General features: G+C 38.1%; 1 protein-coding gene across 4 annotated transcripts in view; it reads left to right on the top strand.

Moving 5' to 3' along the window:
- LOC116076289 (vomeronasal type-2 receptor 116-like) overlaps positions 1-12,762 on the top strand; it is a 58,287-nt gene extending 45,525 nt beyond the window's left edge. For 2 of the 4 annotated variants that reach the window (XM_031349993.1, XM_031349994.1), the window contains one exon: positions 11,858-12,762. In XM_031349993.1, coding sequence (XP_031205853.1) covers positions 11,858-12,762 — 905 coding nt within the window. Of the gene's footprint in view, positions 1-2,933; positions 2,937-9,077; positions 9,081-11,857 lie in introns of all 4 variants that reach the window. The other 2 variants (XM_031349997.1, XM_031349995.1) reach the window with 2 other exon arrangements.
- Positions 12,763-15,514: the final 2,752 nt, after the last annotated feature.

The following is a 15,514-nucleotide window of genomic DNA, read 5'->3' as shown; positions in this document are numbered from 1 at the left end:
GCTGCTCCAGTCTCAGAAACTCACCCGAGAGAAAATGGCGAATCCTGCCCGAGTCTCTGGCCTAAGGCACCTCCGGCACATCCTTTCCTACTGAGTCCAGACAAGGCAATCCACTGCTACATAGGTGCCTAGGGTCTCAGACCAGCCCCCATGCTCTTTGGTTGGTGGCTTTTTCTCTGGGAGCTCCCGGAGATACAGGTTAGCTGACACTGTTAGTCTTCTTATAATGTTGTCATCCATTAAGCTTCTTCAATCCTTCCCCTAACTCTTCCATAGGGGTCCCTGACCTTAGTTCAATGGCTGATTGTAAGATTCTGAATCTGTCTCAGTCAGCTCCTGGTAGAGCCTCTTAGAGGACAGTCAAGCTCAGTTCCCTTCTGTAAGAGCAACACAGCATCAGTATTTGTGTCATGGTTTGGTGTCTGACCATGGGATGGATCCCAAGTTGGACTGGTCTCTGGCCACCTCTCCTGCAGTCTCTGCTCCATTTTTGTCCCTGCATTTCTTTTAGACTGGAACAAATCTGGGTCAAAAACTGTGAAGCTTGGTTGGTGTTCCAGTCCTTGTAATTGGGGGCCCTGTCTAACTCCTGGAGGTGTACTCTTCAGGTCACTACTGTTGAACATTTGGCTAAGGGCACCCCCATTGAGTCCTGAGAACCTCTCACATCCCATCTCTGGGACTTTCTAGAGGTTCAACAGCCCCACCCCCACAAAGTCCCCACCCCTGGCAAATGGATATTTCCATTCATTCTCCTAGCCCTCTGGGCTTCTCTCCTGTCTCCCTCCATAGCTCATACTGCTCCCCCTTTCCTCTCTCTTCCCCTCTCCCACACACGGTTCTCCTTCCCTCTGCCTCCCATGATTATTTTCTTCCCTCTTATACATGGGATTAAAGCATTCTCACTTTTGGCTTTCCTCCTTGTTTAACTTTTTAGGGTGTATGTGGTGTATCATGGGTATTCTGTAGTTTTTGGCTAATATTTACTTATCAGTAAGAACATACTATGCATGTCCTTTTGGGTCTAGGTTACCTCACTCAGGAGGATATTTTCTAGATCCATGAACTATCCTGCTAAATTTATGAAGTCCTCACTTTTAATAGGTGAACAGTATTCCATTATGTAGATGAACCACATTTTCTGTGTTCATTCTTCAGTTGAAAGATATTTGCACTGCTTCTAGCTGCTGATTATTATGAATAAGGCTTCTATGAACATAGTGGGGCATGTGTCCTTGTGGTATGGTAGAGCATCTTTCTGGATATGTGTCCAGGAGTGTTATAGCTGGGTCTTCAGGTTGAACTATTTCCAATTTTTTGAAGAACCATAAAATTGACTTCCAGAGCCATTGTACAAGTTTGCAGGAGTCTTCACCTTTCTCCACATCTGGGCCAGCATGTGCTTTCACTTGACTTTTTGATCTTAGCTATTCTGATTGGTGTAAGGTGAAATCTCAGGGTTATTTTGATCTGTATTCACTGATGACTCAGGATGTTGAACATTTCTGTAAGTGCTTCTCAGCCATTTGAGATTACTGTCTTGAGACTTCTGTTTAGATTTGTACCTCATTTTTAATAGGGCTATTTGGTTCTCTAGAGTCTAACTTCTTTAATTCTTTGTATTTTTTGGATATTAGCAGCCCCGTTCAGGGAAGATCTTTTCCCAATATGTAGGATGCAAAATGGGACACAAATATTTCCCATTTGTGGTATTCTTTGCCTTACAAAAGCCTTTCAGTTTTATGGAGTCCTACTTACAAATTGTTGAATTTAAACTCTGAGGTATTGGTGTTCTGTTTAGGAAATTTTCTCCTGTGCCGACAATGTGTTCGAGGCTATTTCCCTACTTTCTCTTCTATTACATTCATTGTATTTGGCTTTATGTTCAGGTCCCTGATACACTTTGACTTGAGTTTTGTGCATGGTGATAAATATGAATTGATTTCCAATTTACTACATGTAAATTACCAGTTAGACCAGAACCATATTTTGAAGATGCGTTCTTTTTCCAGTATATGGTTTTGGATTCTTTGTCAAAGATCAAGTATATACAGCTGTGTGGATTTATTACTGGTTCTTTGAATCTATATCTGATTGACCTGTCTGTCTCTGTATCAATATTATGTGATGTTCTTCACTATTTCTCTGTAGTACAGCTTCAGGTCAGCAATGATCATCACCCCAGAAATTCTTTTATTTTCCAGAATTGTTGCATATATTCTGGGATTTCTGATTTTCATATGAAATTGAGAATTGCTCTTTGCATGCCTGTGAGGAATTGTGTTGGAATTTTGATGGGAATTGAATTGAACCTGTAGATTGGTCAGATGGCCATTTTCATTATGTTTATCCTACTGATTCATGAAAATTGGAGATATTTCTGTCTTCTGAGGTCTTCTTCTATGTCCTGTTTCAGGAACTTGAATTTCTTGAATATAGATGTTTCACCTGATTGGTTATATTTACACTATGATATGCTATATTATTTGTGACTATTGTGAATGGTTTTGTTTCTCTTATTTCTTTCTCGACACGTTAAGCATTTGTACAAAGAAAGACTACCGATTGGTTTGAGTTAATTTTTTTATCCAGCCATTTTGCTTAAGTTGATTATTGGTTTTAGAAGTTCTCTGGTAGAATTTTCTGGATAGATTATATATATGATCATTTCTGCAAATAGTAATACCATAACTTCTTCCTTTTTATTTAATAATCTTTTACACTCCATATTTACTCCACCCTGTCCATCTTCTGACTGTTCCACATCCCATACCTCCAACCCACCCCTGTCTCCAAGTGGTTGTCCACAACCCCTGCCCACCTGACCTCCAAACTCCCTGGGGCCTCCAGGCTCTTGAGATTAGGATAACTTCTCTGTCTGAACACAGACCTGGCAGTCCTCTACTGTATGAGTGTTGGTGGCCTCATGTCAGCTGGTATACATTGCCTGTTTGGTGGTCTAGTGTTTGAGAGATCTCGAGGGTCCATATTAATTGAGGCTGCTAGACCTCCTACAGGGCCACCCTTTTCCTCAGCATCTTTCAGCCATCCCTAAATTCAACAATAGGGGTCAGATGCTTCTGTCCATTTGTTGGGTGCAAATATCTGCATCTGACTCTTTCAGCTGCTTGTTGAGTCTTCTGGAGTACAGTCATGCTAGGGCCCTTTTTGTGAGTGTTCCATAGCCTCAGTAATAGTGTCAGGCCTTGGGACGTCCCCTTTAGCTGGATCCCACTTTCGGCCTGTCGCTGGGCCTTCTTTTTTTTTAGGCTCCTCTCCATTTCCATCCCTGTAATTCTTTCAGACAGGAATAATGATGGGTCAGAGTTGTGACTGTGGGATCACAAACCTCACTTGATGCCCTGTCATCCTGCTGGAGGTGGGCTCTATAAGTTCCCTCTCCCTACTGTTGCGTATTTCATCTAAAGTCCCTCCTTTTGAGTCCTAAGTATTTCTCACCTCCCAGGTCTCTGGTGCATACTGGAGGGTCCCCCTGACCTCCTATTTCCTGAGGTACATATTTTCATTCTTTCTGCCTACCCTCAGGGTTTCAGTCTTTTTTCCTCACCCAACACCAGAATGGGTTCCTCTCTCTTTTCTATTCCCCCTACCCCTGTCTACTTTCCCTCCCAGGGCCTTCTCTCCCTCCCCATTTATGATTCCTTTCTTATCCTTCTCAAATGGGACCGAGGCATCCTCACTTGGACATTTCAGTTTGTTGACCTTTCTGAGTTCTGTGGATTGTATTTTGGGTATTCTGTAATTTTTTTTTTTTTTGGCTAATACCCATTTGCCTGCAGAACGCTGAGTGTCCTCAATCTTAATAGCTGAGTAGTATTCCATGGTGGAAATGAATCATATTTTCTGAATACATTCTTCTGTCACGAGGCATCCAGGTTGTTTCCAGTTTCTGGCTATCACAAATAAGGCCAATATAAACATAGTGGAACATGTACCCCTGTAGCATAGTGGCCATCTTTTGGGCATATGTCCAAGAGTGGAATAGCTGGGTCTTCAGGTAGATCTATTTCCAATTTTCTGAGGAACCTCCATATTGATTTCCAGAGTGGTTGTACCAGTTTCCCAACCCACCAGCAGTAGAGGAGTGCTCCTATTTCTTCACATCCTCTCCAACATGTGTTTTTACCTGAGGTTTTGTTGTTATCCATTCTGATTTGTGTAAAGTAAAATCTCAGGATTGTTTTGAATTGCATTTCTCTGATCACTAAAGACTTTGAACATTTCTTTAGGTGCTTCTCAGCCATTTGAGATTCTTTAGTTTTGAAATCTTGGCTTAGTTCTATACCTCATTTTTTGATTGGTTGTTTGTCTTTTTTGGTGGTTATCTTCTTGAGTTCGTTATATATTTTGGATATTAGCCCTCTATTGGATGTGTGGTTAGTGAAGATTTTTTCCAATATGTTGGTTGCCGATTTGACTTTTGGGCTATGTCCCTTGCCTTACAGAAGGTATCCAGTTTCATTAGGTCATATTTATCAATTCTTGAACTTAGAGTATGAGCCACTAGAGTGCTGTTTAGGAAATTTCCCCCTGTGCCAATGAATTCAAGGTTCTTTCCCACTTTCTCTTCTATTAGATTCAGTGTATCCACTTGGACTTGAGCTTTGTTTTGTTTGTTTATTTTTTGTTTTTTTGTTTTTTTGGTTTTTTTTTTTTTTGAGACAGGGTTTCTCTGTGTAGCCCTGGCTGTCCTGGAACTCACTCAGTAGACCAGGCTGGCTTCAAATTCAGAAATCTGCCTGCCTCTGCCTCTGAAGTGCTGGGATTAAAGGCATGTGGCACCACTGCCTGGGAGGACTTGAGCTTTGTGGAAGGTGACAAATATGGGTTTATATTCATTTTAGTATATGGAGATAGCCGGTTAGACCAGCATCATTTATTGAAGATGCTTTCCTTTTTCCATTGTATATTTTTGGCTTCTTTGTCAAAGATCAAGTGTCTGTATTTTTTTTCTGGGCTTTCAATTCTATTCCATTGATCAACATATCTGTCTCCATACCAATACCATGTAGTTTTTATCATTATTGCACTGTAGTAAAGCTTGAGGTCAGGGATGGTGATTCCCCCAACCTTTCTTTTATTGTTAAGAATTGTTTTTGCTATTCTGTGTTTTTTTGCCTTTCTAGATGAGTTTGAGAATTGTTCTTTCCATGTCTTTGAAGAATTGTGTTGGGATTTGATGGAGATTGCATTGGATATATAGATTGCCTTTGTTAGAATGGCCATTTTCACTATGTTAATTCTGCCAATCCAACTCTCCATTTTCTAAGATCTTCTTCAGTTTCTTTCTTGAGAAACTTGAAGTTATTGTCATATTGATCTTTCACTTATTTATTTGAGTTACCCCAACATATTTTATATTGTTTGTGACTATTGTGAAGGGAGTTGTTTCCCTAATTTCTCTTGTAGCCTGTTTATCATATGTATAAAAGAAGGCTACTAGTTTATCTGAGTTAATTTTATATCTGGCCAGTTTGCTAAAGTTGTTTATCAGGGGGAAAAGTTATCTGATAGAACTTTTGGGGTTGCTTATGTATACTATCATATGATCTGCAAATAGTGATTATTTTTATTTTGTCTTTGACAGTTTGTATCCTCTTGTTCACTTTTTGTTGTCTTATTGTTTTAGGCAGCACTTCGAGTACTATATTGAGTAGATATGGGGAGAGTGGGCATCCTTGTCTTGTCCCCGATTTCAGTGGAATTGCTTCAAATATGTCTCCATTTAATTTGATTTTGGCTGTTGGTTTGCAGTAAATTCCTTTTATTATGTTTAGTATGGGCCTTGACTTCCTGATCTCTCCAATACTTTCAACATGAAGGGGTGTTCTATTTTGTCAAATGCTTTTTCTTCATCTAAGGAGATGATCATGTGATTTTTTATTTTAGTTTGTTTATATAGTGGATTACATTAATAGATTTTCATATATTAAACTAACCTTGCATCCCTGAGATGAAACCTACTTGTTTATGGTGAATTATGATTTTGATGTGTTCTTGGATTCAGTTTGCAAGTATTTCATTGGATATTATTGCATCAATATTCATAAGCAAGATTGATCTGAAGTTCTCTTTTTTTGTTGTGTCCTTTGTGGTTTAGGTATCAGAGTAATTGGGGCTTCATAGAATAAGTTAGGTAGTATTCCTTCTCTCTCTATTTTATGGAATATTTTGAGGAAAATTGATATCTGATCTTCCTTGAAAGTCTGGTAGAATTCTGCACTAAATATAACTTGCCCTGAGCTTTTTTTGGTTGGGATGTTTTTAATGATTTCTTCTGTTTTCTAGTGAAATATCAGCCTGTTTAGATAGTTTACCTGCTCGATGTTGTTGTTGTTGTTGTTGTTGTTGTTCAAGACAGGGTTTCTCTGCATAGCTTTGGCTGTCCTGGAACTCACTCTGTAGACCAGGCTGGCCTCAAACTCAGAAATGCCTCCCAAGTGTTGGGATTAAAGGCATATGCCACCGCTGCCTGGCTAGTTTACCTTCTCTTAATTTAACTTTGGTATATGACATCTGTCTAGACAACCATCCATTTTATCTAGATTTTCCAGTTTTATTGAGTATAGGCTTTTATAGTAGGATCTGATGATTTTTTGAATTTCCTCCATTTCTGTTGTTATATCTCCCTTTTCATTTCTGATTTGTTAATTTGGATACAGCCTCTGGGTCTTTTATTTAGCTTGGTTTTGGGTTATCTATCTTGTTGATTCTCTCCAAGAACCAGCTTCTGGTTTTGTTGATTCTTTATATTGTTTTTCTTTATTTCTATTTGGTTGAGTTCAACCTTGAGCTTGACTATTTCTTGTCTTCCACTCCTCTCTGGTGAGCTTGTTTCTTTTTGTTCTAGAGCTCTCAGATGTTCTGTTAAGTTGTAAATGTAAGATCTCTCCAGTTTGTTTATCAGGGCACTTAGTGCTATGAACTTTCCTCTTAGCTCTGTTTCATTGTGTCCCATAAATTTGGGTATGATGTATCAGCATTTTCATTAAATTCTAGGAAGTTTTCAATTTCTTTCCTTATTTCTTCCATGACCCAGTTATCATTGAATAGAGAAATATTCAGTTTCCACGTGTATGTGGGTTTTCTGTTGTTTTTGCTGTTATTGAAGGTCAGCCTCAGGCCATGGTGATCTGATAGAATACATGGTATTACTTCAATCTTCTTGTATTTGTTAAGGGTTTTTTTTTTTTTTGTAACCAATTATATGGCCGATTTTGGAGAATGTACAATGAGGTGATGAGAAGAAGGTGTATTCTAATTGGTTTAGGGTGAAATGTTCTGTAGATATCTGTTAAATCCATTTGGTTCACAACCTCTCTTAGTTTCACTGTATATGTTTAGTTGCTGTTTCATTGACCTGTCCATTGGAAAGGGTGTGGTGGTGAAGCGTCCCACTATTATTGTGTGTGGTTTAATGTGGGTTTTGAGCTACAGTAAAGTTTCTTTTATGAATGTGGGTGCTCTTGCATTTGGGGCATAGATGTTCACAATTGAGATTTTCTCTTGGTAGATGTTTCCCTTAATGAATATGAGGTGTTCTTCTTTATTATGCTTGATATCCTTTAGTTAAAAGTCTATCTTATTGGATATTTGAGAGGCAACTCCTTCCTTGTGTTGTAGTTTTCCTTCTAGAATCCTCTGTAGGGCTGGATTGGTGGATAGATACTGCTTGAATTTGGTTTTGACCTGGAATATTTTAGTTTCTCTATCTATGTTGATTGAGAGTTTTGCTGGGTGACCTGGGCTGGTATTTGTGTTCTCTTAGAATCTGCATGACCTCTGACCAGGCTCTTCTGGCTTTCATAGTCTTTGTTGAGAAGTCTGGTATAATTCTGATAGGTCTACAATTGTATGTTACTTGGCCCTTTTGCCTTTCAGCTTTTAATATTCCTTCTTTGTTTTGTGAATTTAGTGTTTTGATTATTATGTGATGAGAGGATTTTCTTTTTTGATCCCATTTATTTGGTGTTCTATAGGCTTCTTGTAACTTTACAGCCATCTATTTTTCTAGGTTAGGGAAGTTTTCTTCTATGATTTTGTTGAAGACATTTTCAGGTCCTTTCAATTGGGAATCTTTGTTCTCTTCTAGTCCAATTTTACTTAGATTTGGTCTTTTCATGGTGTCCTGAATTTCCTGTATGCTTTAGGTAAGTAGTTTTTTTATGTTTGAATTTTCTTTCACAGTTGTTTCAATCTCATCTATGGTATCTTCTACACCTGAGACCCTTTCTTCTATCTCTTGTATTCTATTGTTGATATTATATCTGTAATTTCTGACCTCTTTCTTAGGTTTTTCATTTCCAGGTTTATCTCCATTTGTGTTTTCTTAATTGTTTCTACTTAAAAATTGCTTTATTAAATTCCTTCACCTGTTTGCCTGTGTTTTCCTGTAGTTCTTTCAGTGAGTTTATTGATATCTTCCTTCAAGGACTCTATCATCTTTAGGAAATAGGATTTTAGGACAGATTCCTGATTTTCAGGTGTGTTGGTGTATTCAGGGCTTACTGTGGTGGGGTAACTGGGTTCTGATGATACCCACATATATTGGCTTTGGTTGCTTAGGGTCTTGTGCTTCCCTTTTGCCATCTGGATATGCCTGGTATTTGTTGGTCTGGTTGGCTGTCTGGAGTTTGTCTCTTTTATCCCTGTGTTGCTTCAGGTTTCCTTTTAGGCCTCTGCCTTGGCTGTAGCAGACCACCTGTTGGGCCTTCCAATTGCAGGCCCTTCATAGGGGCAGAGAAGCTGCCGATCTGTTGCCCTGGAGGTCCTTCAGACTTTTAGGTCTTCAGTGGAGCAGTCAAGCTGTTGTCCAAGTGTTCTCAGTGCACCTGATCCTCAACTGCTGTGAGTGCAGCAGGTCCTAAAGGATGGGGTCAGGATATGGTGTCTTCATGGGCATAAACCTGTTAGTAGTTTGTCCCAGCAAAAAGAACTAGGTAGAAGAGGAGGAAGGGATGGAAGGGGAGTGCTATTCAGGAGGGTAGGGTTTTGTTGGGTGATGGGTCACGAGTCCACTGGGCTCCCAAGACCAGCTCTGGGACTCTGGAAGGCAGTGGGTTATTACCAACTACTCTGAGTGCAGCAGGTCCTCTAGGATGGGTCAGCATATTGGTGTTTTTCACTGGAGCAGACTAGTTAAGGATCTTCCCCAACAGAAAGGACCAGGCAGAAGTGGCTTCTTCCTTTTGAAATTTATCCCCTTGATCTCCATATGTTGTCTAATTGTTCTCGCAAGAAATCCAAGTACCAATTTAAGAGATAGGGAGGATGGGCATCCTTGTCATGCCCCTGATTTTAGTGGGATTGTTATATTTAATTTGATGTTGGCTCAGTATATACTGCCTTTATAATGTTTATGGATGTTCCATGAATTTCTGATCTCTCCAAGGCTTTAAACATATAGTGGTGTTAGATTTATTCAAAGGCTTTCTTAGCATCTAATGAGAAGATCATATGACTTTTTGTCTGTTTATTTATATGGTAGATATGGCTATGGTTTTCTGTATATTGAATCATCCCCACATCCCTCCAATGCAGCCTCCTTGTTCATGGGTCTATATTCATAAGTGGAATTGTTCTGAAGTTTCCTCTCTTTGTTGTGTCTTTGTGTAGTTTAGGTTTTAGTGTAACTGTGGCTTCATAGAATGAATTAGGTAATGTTCCTCTGTTTATATTTTGTGGCATAGTTTGAAGAATATTGTTATTAGTTCTCTAAAAGAGTAGTAGAATTGTGCACTAAAATCATCTGGCCCTGACATTTTTTTTTTTTTTTTTTTTTTTTGCGTTGGGTGGTTTTTAATGACTGCTTCTATTTCCTTAGGTTTTATGGGACTGTACAGATAGTTTACTTGATCTTGATTTAACTTTCTTATATTTTATCCATCTGGAAAAATAATCTATTTTGTCTAGATTTTCAGTTTTGCTGAGTATAGGCTTTTGTATTAAGACTTGATGATTTTTTTTTACCTTGCTCAGTGTCTGCTGTTATGTTTCCCTTTTCATTTCTGATATTTTTTAACTTGGATATTGCCTCTGTGCCCTTAATTAATTTGTTTAAGGGCTTATCTCTGTATTGATTTTATGGAAGAACAAGCTCTTCCTTTTGTTGTTTCTTTCTGTTGTTTTCATTGTTTCTAATTAGTTGATTTCAGCTTTGAATTTGGCTATCCAAATTCTGGGGATTTCAAATGTGTTGTTAAGTTCCTAGTATAGAATCTTTCCAATTTGTCTATGAAGGGACTCAGTGCTATGAATTTTCCACTTAACAGTGTTTTTATTGTGTCCTATAAGTTTAGGTATATTATCCCTTCATAGTTATTTAATCCATCAACATCTTTAATTTCTTTCTGTATTTCTTCACTGATGAATTGATTATTGATTAGAGGGTTGTTCAGTTTCTATGAGTATGTGGTGTTTCTTTGGTTTCATCGTTATTGAAGTCCAGCCTTAGTCTGTGGTGATTCCACAAAATAAATGGGATTGTTTAAACCTTCTTGAATCTCTTGAGACTTGTATTGTGTCTGATTATATTGTCAATTTTGGAGAAGGTTCCATGAGGTGCTGAGAAGAAGGTGCTTTTCCTTTTGAAATGAAATGTTTTGTAGGTATCTGTTGAATCCATTTGGCTCATAACTTCTGTTAGTTTCACTGTATCTCTGTTTCGTTTCTGTTTCAATGATCTGTCCATTGGTGAGAGTCAGGTATTGAAGTCTCTCACTATTATTGTGTGAGGCTCAATGTGACTTTTGAGCTTTTATAAAGTTCCTTTTTAGAATGAGGGTGCCCTTGCATTTGGGGGATAGATTTACAGAATTGAGACTTTATGATTGTGGATGTTTCCTTTGATTAATATGAAGTTTACTTCCATATCTCTTTTGTTTACTTTTCATAAATGTATATTTTATTTGATACAAAAAAGACTACTCCCAGTTGTTTCTTGGGACATCACTGTTGCTTGGAAAACATTTTTTTCCATCACTTTACTCTGAGATAGTGTGTGCCTTTGATTTTGTGATTTGTTTCTTGTATGAAATAGAATGATGGATCCTCTTTATGTATCCAGTCTGTCAACATGTGTCTTTTTATTGGTGACTTGAATCTTCTTATGTTTAATCTCTTATTGTTATGGCAGGGAGCAGGGCAGCATACAAGTAGGCATGTTTCTAGAGAAGTGACTAAGTGTTTTGTACCATATCTTCAGGCAGCAGGATTTAAAAAACATTGGATTGATAGAGGCTTTTAAATCCTAGGGCCTACCAATATTAGACCACTTCCTTCAACTAGGCCACACCTTCTAGTCCTTTCAAATTTTGGTACTCCAAAGTGACTAAGCAGAAAAATTTCAACCTATGTGTGTCACTCTCACTCAAATCACCATGTCCCCCCTTTTGGTGCCTTAAAGTTTTTACGATTCAATTATGAAAAATGCAGTTATTCTACCTTCATAACTACTCATGATCCATCACAGTCTCAAAACTTTTAAAATCGAAATTAGAAAGCAGATTATATGTTTCAACACTTAATGTTTCAGAAACTCACTAATTTGAGATATTTTAAATTATGAATTTTTGAAAATTTTTATCAATATGAGAGATAATGCATATGAATAAGTCTCTTTTCTTCTCTCTTAATCATGAAAGTGGTATGTTACATTACCAGGGATGAATTGCTACAGAGCATCATGATATTACTGCTCTCTATAACATCAAATAAGAGAATTGTTGTTGAACAACAGAATGTTTATTATGGTACCCTTTGATTAATACAGATACTAAATGATCAAGTATATAATGAGGAAATTTTATTTGAGTTTGTTGTTAATGTTCTCCAACAGATCTGGAACAGTGTGTGAGCTGTCTATATGATGAATACGCCAACACAGAGCACACACACTGCCTGAAAAGGCATTTCTCCTATCTGTCCTATGAAGACCCACTTGGAATGGCTCTTGCTTGTATGTCCCTGTGTTTCTCTGTATTCACAAGTTTTATATTTGGTGCTTTTGTAAAATACAATGACACTCCAATTGTGAAGGCCAACAATCGCAACCTCAGTTACATCCTACTGATCTCCATCACACTCTGTTTCCTCTGCTCATTGCTTTTCATTGGGCATCCTAACATGGGTACTTGCATCCTGCAGCAGACCACATTTGGCGTCTTTTTCACAGTGGCTTTATCTACTGTCTTGGCCAAGACAATTACTGTGGTTCTGGCTTTCAAGATCACTACTCCAACAAGAAGAATGAGATTGATGTTGATATCACGGGCACCTAACATTGTCATTCCTCTCTGTACCCTGATCCAACTTGTTCTCTGTGGAATCTGGCTAGCAATATCACCTCCTTTCATTGATACAGATATACAATCTGAACATGGGATGATCATAATTGTGTGCAACAAGGGCTCTATCACTGCATTCCACTTTGTCCTGGGATACATGGGATCCTTGGCTCTGGGCAGCTTCACTGTGGCTTTCTTGGCCAGGAATCTGCCTGACAGATTCAATGAAGCCAAATTCCTAACCTTTAGCATGCTGGTCTTCTGCAGTGTGTGGGCCACCTTCCTTCCTGTCTACCACAGCACCAAAGGGAGAAACATGGTGGCTGTGGAGGTCTTCTCCATTTTGGCTTCCAGTGTAGGGCTTTTAGTCTGCATCTTTGTTCCAAAGTGTTATGTTATTTTGGTAAGGCCAGATTCATACTCTCTTCAAAATTTCAGGGATAAATTATTTCATTAAACTTTGCATAGTGTTACATGTTTAGATTATACTTAAAATATCTGTATTGATTTTCCTGATAATAACCACCACTTCCATTCTCAGATTTAATTAGTTGCCTGTAGTAATTTTTGTGGTTTGAGGCCTTTTGATCTTTCCTCCCATCCAGTTTAGGATGTTCGTTTATATCTTTCTTACTTAGATCACATTTGGGGGACATATGGGTTATCTAAGTGAAAGGAGGTAGAATATTGATTGTAAGAGATAGAAGTAGTTGGTTACTTTGCAGCAGCATTGTAATCCAAAAGCAAAGTGACTGATGATTGTATGAAGACATAGATTTTGGAAGCATGAGTACTACCTTCACAAGTAAAAGCCATAGAATATCCTAGGACTAACATGGACCCCAAGTACAATCCTAAACAAATAGTTTTCTATTCATATCTGTTGACAGGAGAAAATCAGTTTTCTTCAGTGGATTTGTACTAGTCATGTCATCCACATTACAGAGAAAGGTCATGTTCATGTCTTGTGTTGTAATTGGACAATACAGTACAAATTACATGTATTTTTCTTTTTGTGTATGTTGGGGGACGGTTTTGTTTGTTTCCATTAGGCATTGTTTCATCTTATTCTTTTTTATTTGTTCATTATGATTTCCATTTTAAGTTTTGATGTTTTTAAGAGACTGAAAAGAAATAACAAAAAATTGGATTCATAGATAGGTGAGGAGGATTGGCATGCCATTTATAAGTGGGTAGGGAAATATGATCAAATGTATATTTGAAAAATTTAATACAAATTAAATTAGAAATATACATATATACATATATAATATATCTTAATGGGTATACATTCACACATAGGTATTAAAGACTTTTCTACTCCATGTATTGATTACAATTCTCCAAGATCCACAGACATGTTACAAGAGCCTCAGTATCAAACATGATATGTTTTCCAGGACAATCCATAAGGCACTCAAATATAAATGAGAACATTCAATTTGTTGCTTCTCAGGATATGAAATTATCACATATTCCTTAAGACACCACACATTTCAGATATAGGATATGAAAGTACTGAGCTGAAAATGACAAGGAAGCCTCTTCCCTAAAGAATAGTATTCAGAGTATCTAAAGGTTATGTCAAACTGATAAGAGGGAATAACAAATCAAACTCATGTTCACATGTAAATCCTATGAAATCGCAGAAACAAAAAAAAATGATTTAAATAGCCACAAACAGCATAAAATACGTTGAGCTATGCCTAACCAAGAAAGTGAAAGTCTTGTTTGACAAAAACTTCAAGTCTTTGAAGAAATTGAAAAAGGTATCAGAATATGAAAAACAAAATCAAGGCACGGGTCCCAGGAGTCCCAGGGGAGTTGCAGGGTGGCAGGGACAGGATCCTCTCAGCTTCTGAGTGACAGAGATGGATCAGTGACCTTCTCTGCCCCTTCCCTGCAAATGGAGGGGCTACCTCAATGGAGTGCCTTTACCCAGAGACTCGGGTGGGAGCCGCCATTTTCTCTCCTATGAGTTTCTAAGACCAGGGCAGCCATCCAGGAGGCACAGGCCCCACGAGTCGCAGGGGACTTACAGGGCAGCAGGGACAGGATAAGCTCTAGTCAGAGACACTAAGAACATCGAACACCAAAAACAAGAGATAGTGAAAGGCAAATGCAAGAATCCTACCAACAGAAACCAAGACTACATGGCTTCATCAGAACCTAGTACTCCCACTGAAGCAAGTCCTGCATATTCCAAAACACCGAAAAAGCAAGAATTGGATCTAAAATCATATCACACAATGCTGATAGAGGAACTTAAGAAGGACATGAATAACTCCCTTAAAGAAATACAGGAGAATACAGGTAAAGAGGTACAAGCCCTTAAAGAGGAAACAAAAAAAAATCCCATAGTTACAGGAGATTACAAATAAACAAGTAGAAGCACTTAAAGAGCAAACTCAAAAACCCCTTAAGGAATTGCAGGAAAACACAAACAAACAGGTGAAGGAATTGAGTAAAACAATCCAGGACCGAAAAATGGAAGTCGAAACAATAAAGAAGTCACAAAAAGAGACAACTCTGGAATTAGAAATCTTAGGTAAGAAGTCAGGAAACATAGATGCAAGCATCACTAACAGAATACAAGAGATAGAAGAGAGAATCTCAGGGGCAGAAGATAACATAAACAACATTGACAGAACAGTCAAAGAAAATGCAAAAAGTAAAAAAGACCCTAACCCAAAACATCCAAGAAATCCAGGACACAATGAGAACACCAAATCTAAGGATAATAGGTATAGAAGAGAGTGAAGACCTCCAACTTAAAGGGCCAGTAAATGTCTTCAACAAAATTATAGAAGAGAACTTTCCTAACCTAAAGAAAGAGATGCCCATGATCATACAAGAAGCTTATCGAACCCCAAATCAACTGGACCAGAAAAGAAATTCTTCCTGCCACATAATAGTCAAAACACCAAATGCACAAAACAAAGAAAGAATACTAAAAGCAGTAAGGGAAAAAGGTCAAGTAACATATAAAGGCAGGACTATCAGAATTACACCAGACTTCTCACCAGAGACTGTGAAAGCTAGAAGATCCTGGACAGATGTCATACAGACCCTAAAAGAACACAAATGCCAGCTTAGACTACTATGCCCAGCAAAAATCTCAATCACAATAGATGGAGAAAACAAAGTTTTCCATGACAAAACCAAATTCACACAATATATCTCCACAAATCCAGCCATTCAAAGAGTAA

This window comes from Mastomys coucha, unplaced genomic scaffold, assembly GCF_008632895.1.
Source record: "Mastomys coucha isolate ucsf_1 unplaced genomic scaffold, UCSF_Mcou_1 pScaffold4, whole genome shotgun sequence".
Taxonomy (NCBI): Eukaryota; Metazoa; Chordata; class Mammalia; order Rodentia; family Muridae; genus Mastomys; species Mastomys coucha.
Note: the sequence above shows the minus strand (reverse complement) of the source record. Positions and strands in the feature narration are given on the sequence as shown.